The sequence below is a fragment of the Thunnus albacares genome, chromosome 17 (assembly GCF_914725855.1).
Source record: "Thunnus albacares chromosome 17, fThuAlb1.1, whole genome shotgun sequence".
NCBI classification, from domain to species: Eukaryota; Metazoa; Chordata; class Actinopteri; order Scombriformes; family Scombridae; genus Thunnus; species Thunnus albacares.
In genome coordinates this window covers 18,642,447-18,665,159 of record NC_058122.1, presented here as the reverse complement: position 1 = coordinate 18,665,159, position 22,713 = coordinate 18,642,447, and the positions used below count along the sequence as shown (strand labels likewise).

Below are 22,713 nucleotides of genomic sequence, written 5' to 3'. Positions count from 1 at the left end.
GTGGTGTCTTGACCAGGCTTTTATGGCAGGAGTGATTACTGATGAGCACCAGGTGTACCTCATAGTGAAGGCCCCGCTCAGCCAGCCACACCCTCAGCTGCACACACACTGCCAGGGAGAGAAACAGAAAGAGGGAGGGGGGGAAAGGAAACACAGAACAACCCCAAACACAAAAACAAACACCAAAACAAACAACACCATGACAGGAAAGCTGTCTCAGAAAGTCTCATAAATTGTTTGTGTGTCATCACTGATAGCTGAGCTCCATAGGAGTTCTGAGCTGTCCCTCTCCCTGTGATATTTGAATGCTTTGCAAAATCTATGTTTGCCGCCTAACACACAATATTAAACTTTCAAAATTAAAACATTGTAAAGCTGTCATGAAAAGCATAATGAAAGGGATGATTTCAAATTGTATTGTCATGCAGTTTTGATCTGTATTGATGAGAAAGTGACGGGAGAGCAAGATCATGAAGACAAGCAAAACTTTTGTCTCTATATAGGATATCTATGTGAGTCATCCATCTGTTTGTGTTAGTCAAGTGATGGTTATTACCTAGCTAGCTAAACTCTTGGCCATTACCAAACAGTTTCAGGTGCATTAACACCCTCCTGTGGAGTTTTGCATTTCTGAAAAGATCTTTATTGAACTTCATATTACAAAATTACAAATACAGTACATCAAGCAATAAAGTGCAGCCAGTGCCAAAGTGCAAACATTTATAAAGTGCATAGAGTTCAGTGATCGTGTATAAAGTGCTGTCAATTCATAAGTCCAGTATGTTCCAGGGGAGGTACTGAGATTTGTCCAGACTTCTCCTCTTCCGGAGGTCAGCAAGTATCTGTTTAATTATGGTGTCGCTGTTGATTACAGTCTGTTTCATTATCATGGAACATCTTGTTTTCCACAGTTTTAAACATACAATGCATGTAATTATCTTCATCAGTTCTGTATGTTTGGATGGCAGTTTATCTTCCATAATACAATACATGAGAGATTTATAACATACATCAAAATGTACACCAAGCACTTTGAATTAACAGTCCATTAAAAGATACTGCTGTGTCTCTTCATCATTGCAGTAAATCATTCTTGATGTGACATAATAACTCCAAGACACAACAGCTCTAACAGGAAGTCTTCCCACAGATTCTTATTGTTTTTTAGATTTTTTATCACATTTGTGCTTTCAAGTCAAATTTTTATAATTAATTAATCCCCCATATTTAAAATCACTTTTTTATTATAAATCATTTTGCTGGGTAAACCAGAGAAATATAAATTTTGTGTAATAATATCGCTTTATAATAATTTATAATAAGGGCCATGTCTTGTCCTGCCTCTTCTTTTCTTAAGAGAGAGCATTTCTGGTGATGGCAGTAGATATGTTTTTTATAAAGGCAATTTTTAATCTGTTACCAAGCTCTACAGCACCCAAACCATATTCTTTGCTTTTATACTTTAATTCTCTCTTGGTGACTTCCCTGATTGTTCTGCAGATTAGGTTGGCACATTGTTTTTCTTTTGGTTGGATTATTTTGTTGGGTGGAGGAAAAATAGTCACTGGAAAAAGGAGCTTGGATAGGATGAAGGTTTCTACAATATTTACTCTTGTTTCATAATTAGTATCTTTGTTTTCTCATTTCTGTACCACTTCTTTAATTTCACACATTTTTTCTCCCAGTTTCTTTCACTACATTCACTGTTAAAATGTTCAGACCAAGTATTTTAATTTCTTGATGAAAATCAAAATTAACCACCACACACTGTAATGACTTTACTGTACTTCTTCAAGTTTGCTCAGTACATCTGCTGAGAACTCACAGGTGTGATAAATACATCTGAGTCACATGACTAATCATCACAGTCTTCATTTTCGCAAAGTGAACATTACAAAGGGCATGACAATGAAAATATACATATTACAAAAAACATGACGTAATAAATGTGACACAAAGTTACAAGAATTACACCATCTTACATAATTAAACTTCATTACCTCCCAAAAAACAACTGACCGATTAGGATGAGTTAAATTCTCTTAGCAGAATGGACTACAGGTTCTACAGCTGTCCCTCTACATAACTAAATGGGAAGGGTGAACGCCAGGGGACCTAGTGGCTCATCTCTCCCTAACAGTCCAAATTGCCTGTGGAGAGAAATACAAGTTAATATTTACGTATCTCAGACAAAAACTCAAATCCTGTGTTTCATAAAGTTAACATTCTCATATCACAGAAAAGAGCTCAAATCCTGTGTTTCATAAAGTTAGCATTCTCACATCACAGAAAAGAGCTCAAATACTGTGTATCATATGGTTAACATTCTCATATCACAGAAAAGAACTCAAATCCTGTATTTCATTGAGTCCATAAGGTTCAATAGTATACAATTCATAAATCCAAAATGCCTCCCTTCTTAAGAACTGGTTAATCAAATGTTCACTTAAGACTGTGATGATTAGTCATGTGACTCAGATGTATTTATCACACCTGTGAGTACTCAGCAGTTGTACTGAGCAAACCTGAAGAAGCTACAGGCGAAACGCTTTGTTCACTCTCAATAAAGTCACAGTAAAGTCATTACAGTGTGCGGTGGTTAATTTTGATTTTCATCTTATATGTTCCTGCGACCGACCAGCACCTGAATATACAGGCTGTGCATGGGGAGTTCTGTCCTTTTGATTTTAATTTCTTGTTTAACTTCAATATTAATGCTTGTCTGTCATTCTCTGCGCTGATCCAAACTCCTTCTGTTTTGTTGTGATTTAGTTTTGCTCCAGAAGCATTTTCATCTTTGACTGTTTTTTATAATGATGGTAATATCATCAGCGTAAGCAATAGCTCAATAGCTGTGACTTTGTGTGCATGGTCTACACGTTCCAGCAAAACGACTGTCATTGTTCATTGTTCAATTAGAGGGCTGATGGCTAAAACATAAAGAGCTGTGCTCAATGGACAGCCCTGCTTCATACCTCTCTCCATTTCAAAAGACTAAAAAGTTAAAAACCCATTGTTATTTACACGATCACTTCATTTAAAATACAGACATCTTACCAAGTGTATAAAGCCACCGGGAAAGCCGTATGCTTTCATCACAGCCCAGAGATAATCTCTGGAAATGTAGTCAAATGCTGTTTTTTTTTTTAATCAAAACGAATAATATAAAAACCCTTTGTTGCTTCAGGTTTGTGTAAGATTTCTCTTAAAATACTAAGTTTGTCCCACATTACCTGTCCTGTAATTGCACATGTTTGTTCTCTATCTATAATTTCCTCTAATATATTATTAAGTCCATTCATAATTATCTTAGCAAATATTTATTGTCAGTATTTATAATAATAAGATGTCTATAATTATCTATATTAGATTAATCACCAGGGCTTTTCCCAACATTTAAATGTTTAATGGCCTGTACTACCTCATCTTTTCTTATCTCATCAATAGATGAGGTAAAAGTCGACCGGCTGTATGAAGGGATAGTCCCCAAAAAGGTGTTCACAGATGCGGTGTCTGTTTCTATTTTCTTATATGCAGTTGCACATAAATCTCTCATAACTTCTCTTTTCATTTTTCACAGAAAACAACATCACCATCTTTGTTTATTATGAATTTAATGAACTTGCTTTTAGGCTTTTTCACCCTGCCTTCAAGAAGAATTATCAACATTTTTGCCTTCAGATGTGGTCGGACAACGCGTTACACATAATAGTTTGTTTCAATCATACTGAAACCTCTGTCGTGTCAGCTTTCCTTTTTATCCCTAATTCAACCAAAATAGTCTAGATGTGATAATACATTGAGATCAGGTAATAAATTGATTAATCCCTGACAATGGTCTTACCATACCTTTACTGACATTATATTATTAATTTAAAATACATTTGAGAAACAAGAGATACAAGATAAATATCTTTTAACTTGAGATATAGTGTTAACAGTATATCTAAATGTGTCTAAAAATATATCCATCTCTCTATGCCAAATGTGAATCACTGCTCCCTCCCTTAGCTGAACTTATCTTTGACCGTGGTAATACCTCGTGATCTGCTTATAAGATGGCAAATAATAAGTTACATCTGTGCAAAACTTGGCAATAAAAGTTGATTCTGGAGATGATCCCAAACTTTTTCTTTAAGGCATCATTTGAACTTGAACTGTCAAAATATCAACCCCTTTCACTTAAAAACTGCATCTTTTTTATTCCTCACAGCAAAACATCAATGACGTTTGTGAGGAACTTATTTCTGGTGTTAAATTATCTGAGTTGGCAATCCTTTTTAAAGTCTATTCTCAGGAGACATATAATATCTGTTCAGCATTCATGGAAAGACCATCCGTCTGAGTTTTATTTCAGATATCTGAGATTTATGTCCTGCTGCAACTATACACCAGTGACATTTCAGTGCTTCTCCAAGTTTGACACTGATTACTGGCTGTGATGTCAAGACGAACAGGACACAAGTGGCTATCATGCGTATCATAAACTGTGTCAATTTGAAATGATTTCAACCTCTAAATTTATTGGAATAGAAAACCCACAAACAACGCAGTGCACTTTTGCAATTTACTCCTGGGTACACTGTGGACATAACTGGTTTACTCAGTATTTATGAGCACAATCAAGATCCAAATTATGTCAACCTAATAATATTGTCATCTGTTACTGGCAGTAATTTTCAACCTGGTGTATAATTATATTATTATTATATTTTGAAGACTGAGTTAAAAGTTATAAGGTAAGTTGTATCAGAATGAAGGATTTAAGTTACATATGGACAACATGGATGTAAATGTAATATAAATAATATCTAATAAGTGTAATGTAAAAACATTTTACATATTTTAAGTAGAATTAATTTGACACTGTACTTGGTGTATTTTGGTGTACATCATTAGACTGTCTATTCAATTAAATCCAATATCTATAAATAGTTAGATGGGTTTATACTGTGTTTATTACCTATGTAATATAGGTAGATATTTGTATTGTAATACAGCTTTGTGTTAATAATATATCTCATGGTCATGGTTCTGTCCCAGTCTGGCTCTATGTCCCTCCACCCATATATTTGACACTCTCATTTTTACAGTCTCCATTAAAGTGCCACCACGAGGATAGACATGGAGATGGCCCTGCTCTACATTTTTACTGCTAACTAGTGTGTAGTGTGTTTTTTTGTTTGAAAAATTAGCTGTAATATGAGTTACTTCTCCGAACTTAAAGCAGAACCACAACCTTGGCATTCAAGGGACCCTGAGAGGACTCTTCTTGCTATTGTTGCTAATCACAAGGCAGTCTTTCATTTAGATACTCTCACTCTCTTTTTGATGGGCTAGCTAGTCTTAAAGGTTTCATCTTGTTTTGGTTTCGGCACTGGGGGAGGCTTACTATCATGAGTGGGGTTCTGTGATTTTTGGCTAAACTTTCCAACTTGTTTAGTTAGCTCATTCACTTTCTTTTCAAGGTTTGATGCCTCATTTTGCTTTGTGTTGTGTGATGGGAGAGGCTCACAACTATAGGACGGTGTATCAAAAATGTAATGGGCATGTGCAATAGCTTTTGTAGCTTTTGTAAACGCTTTTTCATTCTGTCTAGCTTTGCTGAGTGGCAATTTTCCTCAGTTCTCAACATGTAGAGGAATTAAGGAAATAATGGTAGATTGCTCATTTTGTAAATGCAGACCTATGATGATGCTCTGATTCCAACAGCCCCTACAGAACTGTCTGAGTAACTGGTTGTTGGAATTTTCAGCTTTTGTCTTGTAATTGAATATTACTCCCTTCACCATTCACAAGAGGAGCAGCCAACATTCACTTTGGCTGATTCTGCTGAGTAAGAGTCATCATCAACTTTAGGCCTTTTAACAAAGTTTATAAAATATGAACATTTGGTTGAGGGCTTTTTAACATTTCAATAAAGATGATAATTGTCATTACTATCCTTTTTTTTTGTTTGAAACAGTTACTCCTAGACAGTGATGCAACTAAGTAGAGCTGTTAGCCATGTTATAAGGTCTTGTAGTACAGTATCAGAATCATTCACTGGTCACCCTTTGACTATGTAGAATCAAGTTATTCAATGTGAGATACTATATGACTGAACAGAACTCCTTGCCAACAGTGACGGAGGAAGTATTCGGATGCTTAAATTAACTAAGCAGTATACTGTAAAAATACATTTTGTCTTGCATTCAAGATTTTACTTAAAGGCATACTCCACCAAATATCACCAAATATATCTTTTGAGTAAACTCACTCCCAGTGGGATTGAGAGGTAGCTGTAATGTGTTTTGTTCCCTCACAAGAGACAGTAGCTGTGGTCAGTTTGAATGTATAGATTGGATACCAGTGATTCCAAGTTTTTGTGGCACAGTAAAGTATAAAATTATCCACAGAGACTTCTCAAGCCACTCAAATCCACTGCCCATCTAAATGGTTAGTGTGTTGTAACATTTAAAATTTCACAAAAACAAAAAAACATTCACTACTTCCAGTCGAGCTAAAAAGCCTTAGTCTGAACTGATGTAAAGTAAACATATAAAGCTGCACAAAATTGAAACACCAGAAGTACCAGAATCTCAAAATTGTTTGTAAGCTCAGTACTTCCCAGATCTGTTGGCCAACTAGCAAGATGGAGATGGACATGAGAGGGGGTGTACTGAGCATACAAGTGTAAACTTGAGACTTGTATTATGGTGCAAGAACAAAAACCTTGAGAGGTTTTTATAGAGTTAAGTTTAGAATGAATCTAGCTTTTGTTAAATCGGTATTGCTTTTGAAAGCTTAGCTCCCTTTAACAGACATTTAGGTTTGAGAAAGTGTCAAGAAAAGATGGTGTGAAGCTAAGACAGCTGAGTAAAAATGAAAGGGTGAAGCAGACACTGGTATTGCTGCAGTCCTTGAGACACACTGTTATGATCATTCAGCTCCATGATCAGGTCATCTGTGGTTCAGGTCGATAATAAGTACAGTTTTGTACAAATTGTGAATATATACAGTATATTTGGCCTAATTGTGGATAGTAGGGATGTGCAGAGAGCCCAGTATTTGTATTTGTATTTATGTTTGTTGAGGCAGCAAATATATATATGTATTTGTATTTGTAATATGTATTTGTATTTGAATAAAAGTGGAAATAGGTGTAAAAATCCAGTTTTTGTTTTTATCACGCTTTTAATTTTAGTATATTAAAGTGTTAAAATAAGTATTTATGAATAAACTATCTTATAAAGGAAGTCCCCTCACAGGGTCTCAAAGTCGAGTCTCCCAGTTCATAGATGACTGCACTGACTACTGAGCTAAGCCAATTGCATTGCCATCATACAGACAGACATCTGCTTATTTATAATTCCAGCACAGTGTGTAACATGTAGAGAAGAACTTCAAAGGAGATTCTTGCTTTGCACTTTTCATTTATTGCCTATTTTTTACATCCTAACTTTGTGGAAAGGAGAAGGGGAACAGGTTGTGGAGAGTCCCTTGTAAGCACTTCGTTTGTGTCAGTAGCTCAGCTTTATCTCTGAGGAACCCCCCCCCCCAACTCCAGGAGTGATGTCCAAATAAGGTAATGTGCATCATGCAGCAGGTGGATGTGACTCCCCTCTTTGAGACCTGCTGATAGGCCTAACAGTGGAGCACAGGAGAGAGACTGAAACAGCAATGTAACTGACCTGTGTGATGGTATTTGACATGTTTTTTTTTCTTCCCGAAAACAAATAATTTTTAAAATATTTGTATGAAATAAATGTTTATAAAAAACCCACTATTTGTGCTTTGCCAAACAACGTATTTGTATTCGGGCACACCCCTAGTGGATATGTCCACACAATTAGTGCGAATTACCTGTGTCAACTACCTGTCAAGTATATAAGGGATGGCTGTATAAGGTGCTGGGAAGGGTGGTTGGGCTGTTAATGCTGCTGCAGTTTTGTAATGTGAATGTATAGAGTGATGAAGAAATGCTCACACAAGAACTGAAATAAACTTTGCCTGAGCCTCCTCACTCATCCTCCAGTATAGCTGAAATGACATGGAGCTATCAGATTGGCAGAGTTCAGACACACATGCAGAGATTAATTATTGATTAATTTTCTTCCATTGTTGGTAGATTATTGCATACAATTTTGTATTACATTTTTCTTCCATCATACTGTATGCACCTTGTTACATTATTCATATATTTTGAGTTCCAAACATCTTATGAAAATATGCATTTTTTGACTTTCATAATCCAGATTAATCAAGATTGTGATAAAAAAAAAAAATATGAGAAAACATTTTCTAATTGGAATGAAGAACATTTATTTTTCATATTAATAAAATGATCAAATCAAATTCTTCTTAGGCTCAGGCCTTCCCTGCATTCATGCAACATTCTAATTGGGATGTCACAGGCGAAAAATAGGTTGCCAAGTTATTCCATGTCTTTGCATTAAGTCCCCTAGAAGAAATCAAAGCTTGACTTGGAATACTGGAGTCATCTCTATTCATACATTTGGCAACCCTTCATCTACTAGCCCTGAGGACTTTTTGGTGAAAATTGCCTGGATTTTACATCACTTTTGCGTTGCTTGAGTATCCTCCTAAAGGGAATATATGGTGACAAGATAAACACATCAATGTCACATGAGCAGCAAAAAGAAAAAAACAAAACAAAATAACAACACCAATACACCAAAGTGGATTTCTTTTTCATAGCAGAATCCCAAATCTCATACATCATTAGAACAAAAGGTACAACTCATGGGCCACTTATTTCTGCAAGTAAATCCTATTATCTAATCATGGTTCATTGTTCACAGCCTGTGTGAGGTGATATCTAACAAGAGGCAAAAGCAAAGTTGCACTGGTAAGCAGGTGTAATCTCTCTACATGCACTTAAAGCACCACATATATCCATTCTTAGCAATATGAAAATATACATTCTGAAGGGATGATTTGGGCGAATAGAGTCAGAATCAGCAGCAAAGAAACTATGAAAAGTGATAGAAAACACTTATATGTTAGTCATTTTAAGTTCTCCCACTATTTGCTGAAATGAATCAGTATATGTCCCAAGAGCCACTTTGAAATTAGTCAAATCAGTTAAGAAGGAAGTTACAACTCTTAACTCACTTCATGATATGGGTTAAATGTTGCTATATTTTTATATATTATATATTATATTTTCTTTGGTGAGCCAAATTTAATTCAAACATGCCATAATGAGCATAAGCCTTCAAGATCTGCCAGGACACTTGTATCATGCTTCTTTAATAACTCCTTTAGTATCAAATGTAGCATCTGGCTGATGTTCATTTGGCATGTGAAACTTATTTTGGGCAATACCTGAAATGAGTTGGCAACTGTTTTCATGTCCATTTAGGGAGATACATAAAAGATGATTGAACTTTTATTGATGGTACTTCATCTTTAATTTTATTACAGGAGTACAAGATGTGCCAGAATCCAGTAACTGTAGACAACAAACATTTTGGCACATTCACAAAACTTAACTCCATGGCCCTTTAAAAATATTAATGTAACGTAACCTCAATTAATAAAGTATTTCAATTTTCAAATTGGCAAGTTTACATTTATAAGATTTATAAGATCAAATAGTGCACAAATACAGCTATATATTATGGTATATTTTTAGATTATTCTTTCTGTATTACTGGCACACACAGGAACACAGAAGTTTTTATGAGCACAATGAAAGTCTTGGTGAATATAGCATTATCATGGTCAGTATTATTAAGCTTTATACATAATTTTCCCCCAGACTTAGTATATAGTTTCTATTAAAGGTGAATATAAGCATTTAATTAAGTGTGTTGAAAGCTGTCTTTTATTAGTGTCATTTGGGGGTGAAGTTTCAAAGATCTCGAACATGCAAGTGTCTTGCAACTGAATACCAATGGAATTTGGATGAGTTTCCAAAACCAACCCCCAAAGCTGTCCATGAATTAAAAAAAAGATTTTTGATGTTAACTACATGTTTCAACTTTCATGACCTTTAAATCAAGAGCTACATTTATTGGAATTGTACACAAACCATATATACACTACAACATTTATAATAGCAAGTTTGTAACTCACTGAGTTAATCTAGGTGAGAAATTAATGAGCTCCTTCTTTCACTCTAAATAATTTTATATTCATGCTTACTTAAGCAGACCCTTGGGTCCTATTTGGTTTACTCACGTCTTATTTGAGTGTGTTCATGTCTGACAGTCTTTTCTTCTTCTTTACAATTTCTCTTTTTTTTCTTTTAATGTTTTAGTCAACATTTCTGATGAAAGCAAGTATGTTGAAAATAAATTAAAATTATTTGCCTTCAGTATAATTTATATAAAGTTTATTAGCAATGTAAATACTGTACATATTCAATTTTCCCAATAAACAATGGTCACATTTTTATTCACATTTTACATTTTATTCAGTATTTTAACACCCATATTGCGTGTCACATTCACATTTGTGAAATCAAATTAATTGGTACAACATCACGCTGCATTATGTAGTTTTCAAATTCTAGTTACAAATTAAAATGCTTAAAAGCTGCATAAACATCACTGCCACAAAATAAGCAGCAGGATGAGGCCATGACCAAACTGGGTGAGAGACTACAGCTGACCAAGCACTCCCACCCTCTATAAAAGAGGCAGCCCTGGACTTCTGCATGAACTGGTAGGCACCCAACACAGGTGAGTGTATCGACTGTGATCTTAGTTTGAATTCCTATTGATCAGTGGGTAAAGTTAATGTGTTGCTAATGCATATTGTCAATGATTCTTTGTCAGAGTTATCTTTGTGTTAGATGATATTCAGGTGAAATTTCATGTCATATCAAAGTAGTCTTGAGCAGATATTATTCCAAAACAATTGACTTCAAATACTCTTAAAACATTTAAGTAGTTTCTTTCTTTTTTTTCCCAGAAATCGCACAATTAATTCATTTGTGTTGATATCCAGTACACATCCTGTCTCAACACATACTGTATACTAAGTGATCATTAAGAGCAGTACTATTTCTCTGATTGTGGAGGGCAGTTGAGGGGATGGGAGAGAATTGAACTTTCATGATTCAACTGAATACAGCTGGCACTTATCAGTTAAATCTGAATAAGTTTTACCACCTTCACGCTCGACTGCTCTCAAACTGACATTCTGCCAGGAAGATTTAAAATGAGAAAACCAAACTGAAAAAAGTTATTGTACTCACGTTTAATCATCTTTTTTATAGCATCTTGACTCCACCAGATACTGTGCCACTCATCATTTTTTGGAACCAGCTGAGGTAAAAAATGTCAAAATCTCCAACATCAGATGGATACAACACCATTACGACATCATGCTGATATTTTAACTCTATTTTTTTCAGTCTCCACTAAGGTGCCAACATGAGCACAGACGCGGAGATGGAGTGCTATGGCCCGGCGGCCATCTACCTCCGGAAGCCAGAGAAGGAGAGGATTGAAGCACAAACTGCTCCTTTTGATGCCAAAACTGCCTTCTTTGTGACTGATAAGGAGGAGATGTATCTCAAGGGTAAACTTGTGAAGAGAGAGGGTGGCAAAGCCACAGTTGAAACAGACTGTGGTAAGGTAGGCAATTCATTATTTTACTTTTTTAACAACATTTTCCCATCTATTTCCATTGAAGACCCTTTCTATGTAGGAGGATGCCATTATTTCCATTAACATTTATTAAAACTATATCTTAGGAAAACATTTAGTGGTTTTAAATTCACACTGACACAGTTGTTAACAAGGACATCCATCTAATTAACTCTAAATTTGAAGAAAAAAAATCTTAGTAAAAACATTTTTACTGTATTTTTACTATATCTCTCCAGACACTCACTGTGAAAGAAGATGAAATCTTTCCCAGGAACCCTCCAAAGTTTGATAAAATTGAGGACATGGCCATGATGACCCACCTCAACGAGCCCTGTGTGTTGTATAACCTCAAAGAGCGTTTTGCATCCTGGATGATCTACGTGAGTTTCCACTTTACTAATGTGATGTGCATTTATATCTGCATATCTCAATGTTAACACTATGTTTATTTTCTATTTGTGTTATTACAGACCTACTCTGGGCTGTTTTGCGTTGTTGTGAACCCCTACAAGTGGCTTCCAGTATATGATTCTGTAGTTGTGGGAGGATACAGAGGCAAGAAGAGGATTGAGGCACCACCTCACATCTTCTCCATCTCTGATAATGCCTATCAGTTCATGCACACAGGTAAGGTCAAAGTTAGCAGTGTTAAATTGTGTAGGAATTAAACTTGAACATGAGTTTATTGAAGGAATTACTAAACTGGAATTCATGTGAAATGTTTGTTTGCATTTCAGATCGTGAGAACCAGTCTATCCTGATTACGTAAGTATAACAGAAACTGTAATGCTAAATCATATAATGACGGTAAAGCAGATTCTTGACATGTGTCTCTTATACCCCAGTGGAGAATCCGGTGCAGGAAAGACTGTCAACACCAAGCGTGTCATCCAATACTTTGCAACAATTGCAGCTATTGGAGCCAAGAAGTCTGAGCCAACACCTGGCAAGATGCAGGTAAATTGGTTGTTTAAGATAAAACTGTTCGTCAGAGGATAGTTAATTTGAATGTTTAGCTTGTGTAACTCAAATCCTCTCTTGCAGGGCTCCCTTGAGGACCAAATTGTTGCAGCCAACCCTCTGCTGGAGTCCTATGGTAATGCCAAGACTGTGAGGAATGACAACTCCTCTCGTTTTGTAAGTAATCCAGGGAACATCTCCAGATATTTTGTTGCTAAATTACAAAAACTGATGTTTTCAATGGTCTGGCTCTCTAGGGTAAATTCATCAGAATCCACTTTGGCTCTTCTGGAAAGCTGGCATCAGCTGATATTGAAACATGTAAGTTTCAACCATGGTATGACTCAAGACTCATCTGGGCTATAATCTGGTCTTTGATAAAGTGATAATAAAGCTGATGTTTTTTTTGTTGTTGTTGTTTTTCTTAGATCTGCTGGAGAAGTCCCGTGTAACCTTCCAGTTGTCTGCTGAGAGGAGCTACCACATCTTCTATCAGCTGATGACTGGCCACAAGCCTGAGCTCCTGGGTATGTTACTATGCAAATTTGAAAATGACATTGAAATAATACCAAAGACAACACTAAACACTAATAGGTATCGTTACTGTGCTCCTCTAGAGGGTCTTCTGATCACCACCAACCCCTATGACTACCCAATGGTCAGTCAGGGTGAAATCACTGTCAAAAGCATTAATGATGTGGAGGAGTTCATTGCAACAGATGTAAGAAAACATTTCAGTTAAATAGATATTGCTTAAGACAACTGGGGAAAATGGTTCAAATACCAATAACTATGCTTCATGTACAATGTAGACTGCTATTGACATCTTGGGCTTCAATGCTGAGGAGAAGATGGGCATCTACAAGCTGACTGGTGCTGTGATGCATCATGGCAACATGCAATTCAAGCAAAAGCAGCGTGAGGAGCAGGCTGAACCTGAAGGCACTGAGGGTAATTCTGATAATGATATCTTGTACAGTTAGTATGTATATTTCAAAACATGTACCAGTTCACAGATAAAGCTAAATGTTTGTTTTTCCATCAGTGGCTGATAAAATCGCCTACCTCCTGGGCCTGAACTCAGCTGATATGCTCAAAGCTCTGTGTTACCCTAGAGTCAAGGTCGGAAATGAGATGGTGACCAAAGGTCAGACTGTCCCACAGGTAAGATAAAGAAAATGTATTGTCTGAAAATAATGTATAAAAGGGCAATATTTGCATTTTGACATGAAAATATTATTCTGACAAAATCTCATTCTAAAATGTTTTTTTCTAGGTCCACAATTCTGTCATGGCTCTGTGTAAGTCTATCTATGAGAAAATGTTCTTGTGGATGGTCATCCGTATCAATGAGATGCTGGACACAAAGCAGCCAAGACAGTTCTTCATTGGAGTGTTGGATATCGCTGGATTTGAGATCTTTGATGTGAGTGATTTGAAGAACATTTGAGTTGTATCACATCAACAATGTTTTTCTATGACTGATTATATTACTATAATTACAGTTCAACAGTTTGGAGCAACTCTGCATCAACTTCACCAATGAGAAACTGCAACAGTTCTTCAACCACCACATGTTTGTCCTGGAGCAAGAGGAGTACAAGAAAGAGGGCATTGTCTGGGAGTTCATTGACTTCGGTATGGACTTGGCTGCCTGCATTGAGCTTATTGAGAAGGTAAGTACTCAATCAGGTCAAAGTGACTTCTTGATTCATGTGCAAATGTTTGCTTCCATTGTGTGATTTTTTTTTTCCTCAGCCAATGGGCATCTTCTCCATCCTTGAAGAGGAGTGCATGTTCCCCAAGGCCTCTGACACAACTTTCAAGAACAAGCTGCATGATCAGCATCTTGGAAAGACCAAGGCCTTTGAGAAGCCAAAACCTGCAAAGGGCAAGCCTGAGGCTCACTTCTCCCTGGTTCACTATGCTGGTACAGTGGACTACAATATCACTGGCTGGTTGGACAAGAACAAGGACCCCCTGAATGACTCAGTTGTCCAGCTCTATCAGAAAGCCTCAAACAAACTTCTGGCCTTCCTGTATGCAAAACACGGTGGAGGTGATGGTAAGAAATTAGAAACTGTGTGTTACTTGGTTCAGGCATAGTATAAAGCTGATGAGTACTGTGGTAATATATTCACTTGACTTAATTAAAAAATACCATTTCCACAGAGAAGAAAACTTAAGAGAGATTCTACAAAGTTATTTATTCTGTGCCATTAATTAAATTTAATGTTTGTGAAAACAGAGGCTGCTGGTGGTGGCGGTGGCAAAAAGGCTGGAAAGAAGAAGGGTGGTTCCTTCCAGACTGTGTCTGCTCTTTTCAGGGTATGAATTGTTTCATAATTTGGATACCAATTAAAAACCTCATCTTGGAATATTGTTGACCATTTATCTTGTGTTGTTGATCCACAGGAGAACTTGGGCAAGCTGATGACCAACTTGAGGAGCACTCACCCTCATTTTGTCCGTTGCCTGATTCCTAATGAATCAAAGACCCCAGGTTAGAAGCACATAGCCCAGCTTTGCACAATAAATGTGACATAGAGATTAAAAGAAATATTTGAAACAATATGAATTTGCAACTTTCAGGTCTTATGGAGAACTTCTTGGTCATCCATCAGCTGAGGTGTAACGGTGTGCTGGAAGGCATCAGAATCTGCAGAAAGGGCTTCCCCAGCAGAATCCTCTACGGTGACTTCAAGCAGAGGTGATGCAATTTTTAATATAAGCAAGTCATGTTGATTTCAGCTGAGTTTAAACAGCCAGCCAAGATGTGGGGTCATTTTAAGTAACAACATAATTTTCTCTTGTAGATACAAAGTATTGAATGCCAGCGTCATCCCTGAGGGACAGTTCATCGACAACAAGAAAGCTGCAGAGAAGCTGCTAGGCTCCATTGATGTGGATCACACTCAGTACAAGTTTGGGCACACTAAGGTTAATTTCTATGAACAATTTCAATACATATGCCATGAACATATGTCCTTTTGTATCAATTTTTGCTGATGACTGAGTTCCTTCAAACAACCACACAGGTGTTCTTCAAAGCTGGTCTGCTGGGTACACTGGAGGAGATGAGAGATGAGAAACTGGCTAATCTGGTGACCATGACTCAGGCTCTCTGCAGAGGATTCCTCATGAGGACAGAGTTTGTTAAGATGATGGAGAGGAGGTAGGATTGTCATACAGTACACTGAACTGTTCTGTCCAATGAAATAAATAAAGCAGTTTTGTTAAGTCACGTTGCAGTAAAAATGACACTTTATTTATGTTCATTTTCCAGAGATGCTATCTTCACTATTCAGTACAATGTCCGTTCATTCATGAATGTCAAAAACTGGCCATGGATGAATCTGTACTTCAAGATCAAGCCTCTTCTGAAGAGTGCTGAGACTGAGAAGGAGTTGATGAAGATGAAGGAGAACTATGAGAAGATGACAACAGACCTGGCTGCTGCCCTGGCCAAAAAGAAGGAGCTGGAGGAGAAGATGGTTTCCCTGCTGCAGGAAAAGAATGACCTGCAACTGCAAGTGGCTTCTGTAAGTAGCATACATCCGCACTACACTAATTGAATACTATCACGAACATTTTCAGTTATCTAGGTGAAATTTGAAGACGCCACATACTCTTCTGGTCATCTTATCTTCTATGTGCCTGACCAAACATGTAGATTGACAAATGTGAATGAATATATTAAAAATAAAAAAAATATTTATTTTTTTGTATTAATCCTGAAAATATTTATGTACATTCAGAGAATAGTTAACTTATTAACTTACTCTATGTTCATAATAAACTGTAGGAAGTTGAGAACCTCTCAGATGCTGAGGAAAGGTGTGAAGGTCTGATTAAGAGCAAGATCCAACTCGAGGCCAAACTCAAAGAGACAACTGAGAGACTGGAAGATGAAGAGGAAATCAATGCTGAGCTGACTGGCAAGAAGAGGAAGCTGGAGGATGAATGCTCTGAGCTGAAGAAAGATATTGATGACTTGGAGCTCACCTTGGCTAAAGTGGAGAAGGAGAAACATGCAACTGAAAACAAGGTTGGAATAAGTTTAAACCTACCAATCTATGAAAAATGAGAAAATAAATGAATTTAGCTTTCAAACATATATATAAAGTGATGAAAATAATGCACCTTGCCTGACACTTTTAGGTGAAAAACCTGACAGAGGAGATGGCATCTCAAGATGAGTCTATTGCCAAGTTAACCAAGGAGAAGAAAGCCCTCCAAGAGGCTCACCAGCAAACACTGGACGATCTCCAGGCAGAGGAAGACAAAGTCAACACTCTGACCAAGGCCAAGACAAAGCTGGAACAGCAAGTGGACGATGTGAGAAAACACTGCTTTTCATAACATGTTTGTATTGTTAGCTTGTGTGTTAGAATTGACATTCCATGATAAAAATTTAAAACATTATTTATGTCAACATTACAATATTTTCTCAAAAGCTTGAGGGATCACTGGAGCAAGAGAAGAAGCTCCGTATGGACCTTGAGAGAGCCAAGAGGAAGCTTGAGGGAGATCTGAAACTGGCCCAGGAATCCATAATGGATCTGGAGAATGACAAGCAGCAATCTGAGGAGAAAATCAAGAAGCAAGTTTTCTTTTTCATCTTTAACCCTTACATTGAACTGTTGCCGTAATGTAACACTGTGATCCTGAGTCAAAACTAAAACTATAACAGCAATAACTGGTTTTTTTCCTCTTCCAGGAAGGAGTTTGAGACCAGCCAGCTGCTCAGCAAGATTGAGGATGAACAGTCTCTTGGTGCTCAGCTTCAGAAGAAGATCAAGGAACTTCAGGTTAGTATTTGACATGAATATTATACTCAGTGACTGAAAAACATCTTGTTACAGTATGTTCCAGTTGACAAGCCTTCTTGATATTACTATCATCAAACTTAGGCTCGTATTGAGGAGCTGGAAGAAGAAATCGAGGCTGAGCGGGCTGCTCGGGCTAAGGTGGAGAAGCAGAGGGCTGACCTCTCCAGGGAACTTGAGGAGATCAGTGAGAGGCTTGAGGAAGCTGGTGGAGCAACAGCCGCTCAGATTGAGATGAACAAGAAGCGTGAGGCTGAGTTCCAGAAGCTGCGCCGTGACCTTGAAGAGTCAACCCTGCAGCATGAAGCTACCGCAGCAGCTCTCCGCAAGAAGCAAGCCGACAGTGTTGCAGAGCTGGGAGAGCAGATTGACAACCTCCAGCGTGTCAAACAGAAGCTTGAGAAGGAGAAGAGTGAGTACAAGATGGAGATTGATGACCTCTCCAGCAACATGGAGGCTGTTGCTAAATCTAAAGTGAGTGTTTTTTTTATAACTGAAATATTTGTCTTTCATTATGCTTAGAAATATGACCTATAATGGATAAATATGGCAGTCGCTTTCAACTTAGATAAATGCTCAGCATTTTCTTTGTTCATGTAAATATGTTTAAATAAATAATGTGTTTTCGATAGGGCAACTTGGAAAAAATGTGCAGAACTCTTGAGGACCAGCTGAGTGAGCTGAAGGCCAAAAATGATGAGAATGTGCGCCAGCTGAATGACCTAAGTGCACAGAGGGCAAGACTGCAGACAGAGAATGGTGAGTCACTTGTGATAAAAAATAGTAAAAAAAAATAAAGGTAATGATCATTTTGATAAATAACACATTTACAATTTATCATTCAGGTGAGTATTCCCGCCAGATTGAGGAGAAAGACGCTCTTGTTTCCCAGCTGACCAGAGGCAAGCAGGCTTACACTCAGCAAATTGAGGAGTTGAAGAGACACATTGAGGAAGAAGTGAAGGTATAACAAGTTTACATGTTACTATACTATGTTCTATTATTAGCTTTTAACAAGGGATGAAATGAGTCAGTAAATGTAGTCAATCACCTGTTACTCTTCACCTACTACTAACCCACCAGATCTCCTAGCTGTTAAGCATAAAAAAAAGAAAAAAAGGTCTTGCAACATGTCATCCGATCATGTTAGAAAGCAGAAAAAAGAGCTTGAGAGAGAAATTCAAACTTATGCTTCATTTCCTACCACCATATCTGGCCAGTCACTGTCTGAAGTGGCTGGGTTGTGTTGGTCGTATTACCATTTAACTGACCAGGGGATTTGTGGGAATAGGACCTATTTCTCTTAATGCAGTGTTACACCTTAGTGGCTTAGTGGCTGTGAATGTTGGGTTGCCTGTTTAGGAATGTTATCACCATATTACCATTTAACTGACCAGGGGATTTGTGGGAATTGGATCTAATCCTATTCATGGAGTGTTGCTGCTACTCCTCAGTCTTGTCTTTTATGACTTAAGCACCTCCCACTAACACACCTGTTTCTCCTTCCTCACCAAGCACCTTCCACCTGAATTCCTGGGTGCTAAGTCCTTCATACTACACTAAATAGCAAATCTGATAGATGTAAAAGTAAATTATGCAAAACTAAATTACTCAATCAACATGTTTCACCATGACAACTTATGTATTTAAACATATGATTTAGATCATATTTGTATACATAATAGATCAATTAAAATGCCTCTTGCCATGTTCATCAGGCCAAGAATGCCCTGGCCCATGCTGTTCAGTCAGCCCGCCATGACTGTGATCTGCTCAGAGAGCAGTTTGAGGAGGAGCAAGAGGCTAAAGCTGAGCTGCAGCGTGGAATGTCCAAGGCTAACAGCGAAGTGGCTCAGTGGAGAACCAAATATGAGACTGATGCTATCCAGCGCACTGAGGAGCTGGAGGAGGCCAAGTAAGTCACTACCTTTTTACAATTTAAATTGGTTTTCAATTCAATTGCTTGCTTTTCCAGATAACATTCCACATATTTTGCTATCAATATGCAATTGAATGTAAACAAATACTTCTTCACTACAGGAAAAAGCTTGCCCAGCGTCTGCAGGATGCTGAGGAGTCCATTGAGGCTGTGAACTCAAAGTGTGCCTCTTTGGAGAAGACCAAGCAGAGGCTACAGGGTGAGGTGGAAGACCTCATGATTGATGTAGAGAGAGCTAATGCTCTGGCTGCCAACCTTGACAAGAAGCAGAGGAACTTTGATAAGGTAACAGGAAATCAAAACCACACTGATACGAGTGAAACACAAATATTTCTTAGTAATTAATCATTGTTATTCATCTTTATCATTCTAGGTCCTTGCAGAATGGAAACAGAAATATGAGGAGGGCCAGGCAGAGCTGGAAGGAGCCCAGAAGGAGGCTCGCTCTCTCAGCACTGAACTGTTCAAGATGAAGAACTCTTACGAGGAGGCTCTGGATCAGCTGGAGACCATGAAGAGAGAGAACAAGAACCTGCAGCGTATGTTAATCCCACAATATTTAATGTAACTATTATATTGATTGTAAGCATTCTTCCTTGACTTCTCTAGGTGTGGGCCATGAGGTTTTGTGGTGTTATAACCTAATTTTCTCGATATAATGTATACAGCAAAGTCTATGTTTCTCTAAACTGGATTTTGCCGTTTGGTGTTCTACAGAGGAGATCTCAGACCTGACTGAACAGATTGGTGAGACCGGAAAGAGCATCCATGAGCTGGAGAAAGCCAAGAAGACTGTGGAGACTGAGAAGATTGAAATTCAGTCAGCACTGGAGGAAGCAGAGGTAAAAATCTAAATTACAAATACAAAAGCATTTATGTAATCGCAAGTATTCATTTGATTTCCACTTTAATTTTTCTAAGAAAGACTGATAACCTTTAGGTACATGTTCAACTTTTTCCTTTAGGGCACACTGGAGCATGAGGAAGCCAAGATTCTCCGTGTTCAGCTTGAGCTTAACCAGATCAAAGGTGAGGTTGACAGGAAACTTGCAGAAAAGGATGAGGAGATGGAGCAGATCAAGAGGAACAGCCAGAGGGTGATTGACTCCATGCAGAGCACTCTCGATTCTGAGGTCAGGAGCAGGAATGATGCCCTGAGAGTCAAGAAGAAAATGGAGGGAGACCTGAATGAGATGGAGATTCAGCTGAGCCATGCCAACAGGCAGGCTGCTGAGTCCCAGAAACAACTGAGGAATGTCCAGGGACAGCTCAAGGTGAGCTTTGTCTAATCAATGCATAAATAAATGTTGAAGAGCAAAGAAAGTTAACTCTTTTTTCCTCCACATGTTGTCAGGATGCCCAACTGCACCTTGATGATGCTGTCAGAGGACAGGATGACATGAAGGAGCAGGCTGCCATGGTGGATCGCAGAAATGGCCTGATGGTGGCGGAGATCGAGGAGCTGAGAGCTGCTCTTGAGCAGACAGAGAGAGGACGCAAAGTGGCTGAGCAGGAGTTGGTTGATGCTAGTGAGCGTGTTGGATTGCTTCACTCTCAGGTATATGTTCAATAATTCACAAGAAAATACTTTATACAGAATAAGTATACATATAAGCTTTGTTATACATAACAAATATCAAATTAAATGTGACTTTTTTTATATCCAGAACACCAGTCTTCTGAATACCAAGAAGAAGCTGGAGGCTGACCTTGTGCAGGTTCAGAGTGAAGTGGACGACACTGTTCAGGAAGCAAGAAATGCTGAGGAGAAAGCCAAAAAGGCTATCACTGATGTGAGTTTATGTTTATGAGTCTTCTTTTTATAAAATTCAAATTCAGCTCACTGAATACTTGTTCATGCTTGATGCATATCATTTCAGGCTGCCATGATGGCTGAGGAGCTGAAGAAGGAGCAGGACACCAGTGCTCACCTGGAGAGGATGAAGAAGAACCTGGAGGTCACAGTCAAGGACCTGCAGCACCGTCTGGATGAGGCTGAGAACCTCGCCATGAAGGGTGGCAAGAAGCAGCTCCAGAAACTGGAGTCAAGGGTATGCTCATAATATATTCGCTTTAGGATGTTAATCACACTTTCAATGTATGGAACAAATTAAATCTTTCTCACTACTAAAATCTCTTAACAAGGTTTTCACAAACTGTATAACATCACATTACAGGTCCGTGAACTGGAAACCGAAGTTGATGCTGAGCAGAGACGTGGAGCTGATGCTGTTAAGGGAGTCCGCAAATATGAGCGGAGAGTGAAGGAGTTGACTTACCAGGTAATTTCTCATTTAACTAAAAACTATTCAGATATTTTCTAATTTCATAATTTTCTTTCTGTACTCCATCCATAACACTCCTTTTTTTGTATAGACTGAGGAGGACAAGAAGAATGTGCATAGACTTCAGGATCTGGTTGATAAGCTGCAGCTCAAAGTGAAGGCTTACAAGAGACAGGCTGAGGAGGCTGTGAGTCAATTTTTTTGTAATTTTTCATATAGGACTGTAGCACAAATCAATAACAGAAAGAAAGCATACTAATATGATGTAATATTAAAAAATACAACATACTTCAACTCCCAACCCTTAACAGGAGGAGCAGGCCAACACTCACTTGTCTAGGTTCAGGAAGGTCCAGCATGAGCTGGAGGAAGCTCAGGAGCGCGCTGACATCGCTGAGTCCCAGGTCAACAAGCTGAGAGCCAAGAGCCGTGATCATGGAAAGGTAACCAAATGATAATATTTTAAATATATTATTATGTGGGCATCTTAATTTATGTTCATTTATGAGCTAAATATTTTTATACCATTTTTAATTTATTTTTTATTGTAAGAATACATAGTGAATCTTTTTTCTTGTTTTCTTTCTAGTCTGATTCTGCTGAATAAGAGACATCCTTTTGGCGCCTTTCAACAGAGTTCATAAAATATGAACTAGCTGTTGAATTATCTTCTTACAATGTATTCACTCAATAAACTTTTTTTCCTCATAATTTAATAATGTTAACTCTGTATTATTTACTCTCTGGTTTCTCTTTAAGTGAGCATACAGTGTTCAACACAGTAGCTGCATCAGTTTAAGTTGTGGCAGTACACTACTTATCTAGGTGGCTGGATGGGGAGGTCTTTAAGCTCAACATTAACATTTTCCTTCACTAGGAATAGTCTTGATTAATACCCACATGGTAATGTCCGGTAAAATGAAACTGTCTTCTGCTTAGCATCAATTTTTGGAAGAGTGATGGCAGTATCAGCTCCGAGCTTAAAACACCTTCACAATTTACAGAGGCATAAAGCATAACTTAAACATAAATACATCATCATTGGCAAAATATAACCTTCAGAGCCACAATTAATTCCTATTACCATGGCAATT

General features: G+C 37.8%; 2 protein-coding genes across 2 annotated transcripts in view; both read left to right on the top strand.

Annotated features, from left to right (window-relative positions):
* LOC122966648 (myosin heavy chain, fast skeletal muscle-like) overlaps nucleotides 1-22,713 on the top strand; it is a 254,697-nt gene that overhangs the window by 90,014 nt on the left and 141,970 nt on the right. The window lies entirely within an intron of this gene.
* LOC122966658 (myosin heavy chain, fast skeletal muscle-like) lies at nucleotides 11,373-22,335 on the top strand. Its single transcript, XM_044330928.1, has 39 exons — nucleotides 11,373-11,591; nucleotides 11,843-11,986; nucleotides 12,077-12,233; nucleotides 12,344-12,371; nucleotides 12,452-12,563; nucleotides 12,651-12,743; nucleotides 12,824-12,887; nucleotides 12,995-13,093; nucleotides 13,184-13,287; nucleotides 13,379-13,517; nucleotides 13,612-13,730; nucleotides 13,843-13,992; nucleotides 14,072-14,242; nucleotides 14,325-14,631; nucleotides 14,815-14,894; nucleotides 14,982-15,069; nucleotides 15,159-15,276; nucleotides 15,383-15,506; nucleotides 15,605-15,741; nucleotides 15,853-16,108; nucleotides 16,372-16,614; nucleotides 16,728-16,904; nucleotides 17,024-17,169; nucleotides 17,287-17,377; nucleotides 17,480-17,869; nucleotides 18,028-18,154; nucleotides 18,241-18,359; nucleotides 19,114-19,310; nucleotides 19,436-19,619; nucleotides 19,708-19,873; nucleotides 20,052-20,176; nucleotides 20,300-20,608; nucleotides 20,689-20,892; nucleotides 21,002-21,127; nucleotides 21,215-21,385; nucleotides 21,512-21,616; nucleotides 21,711-21,806; nucleotides 21,931-22,062; nucleotides 22,209-22,335. Exons 1-39 carry the CDS (start codon nucleotides 11,388-11,390, stop codon nucleotides 22,224-22,226), a joined length of 5,820 nt encoding a protein of 1,939 aa, XP_044186863.1. The 5' UTR covers nucleotides 11,373-11,387; the 3' UTR covers nucleotides 22,227-22,335.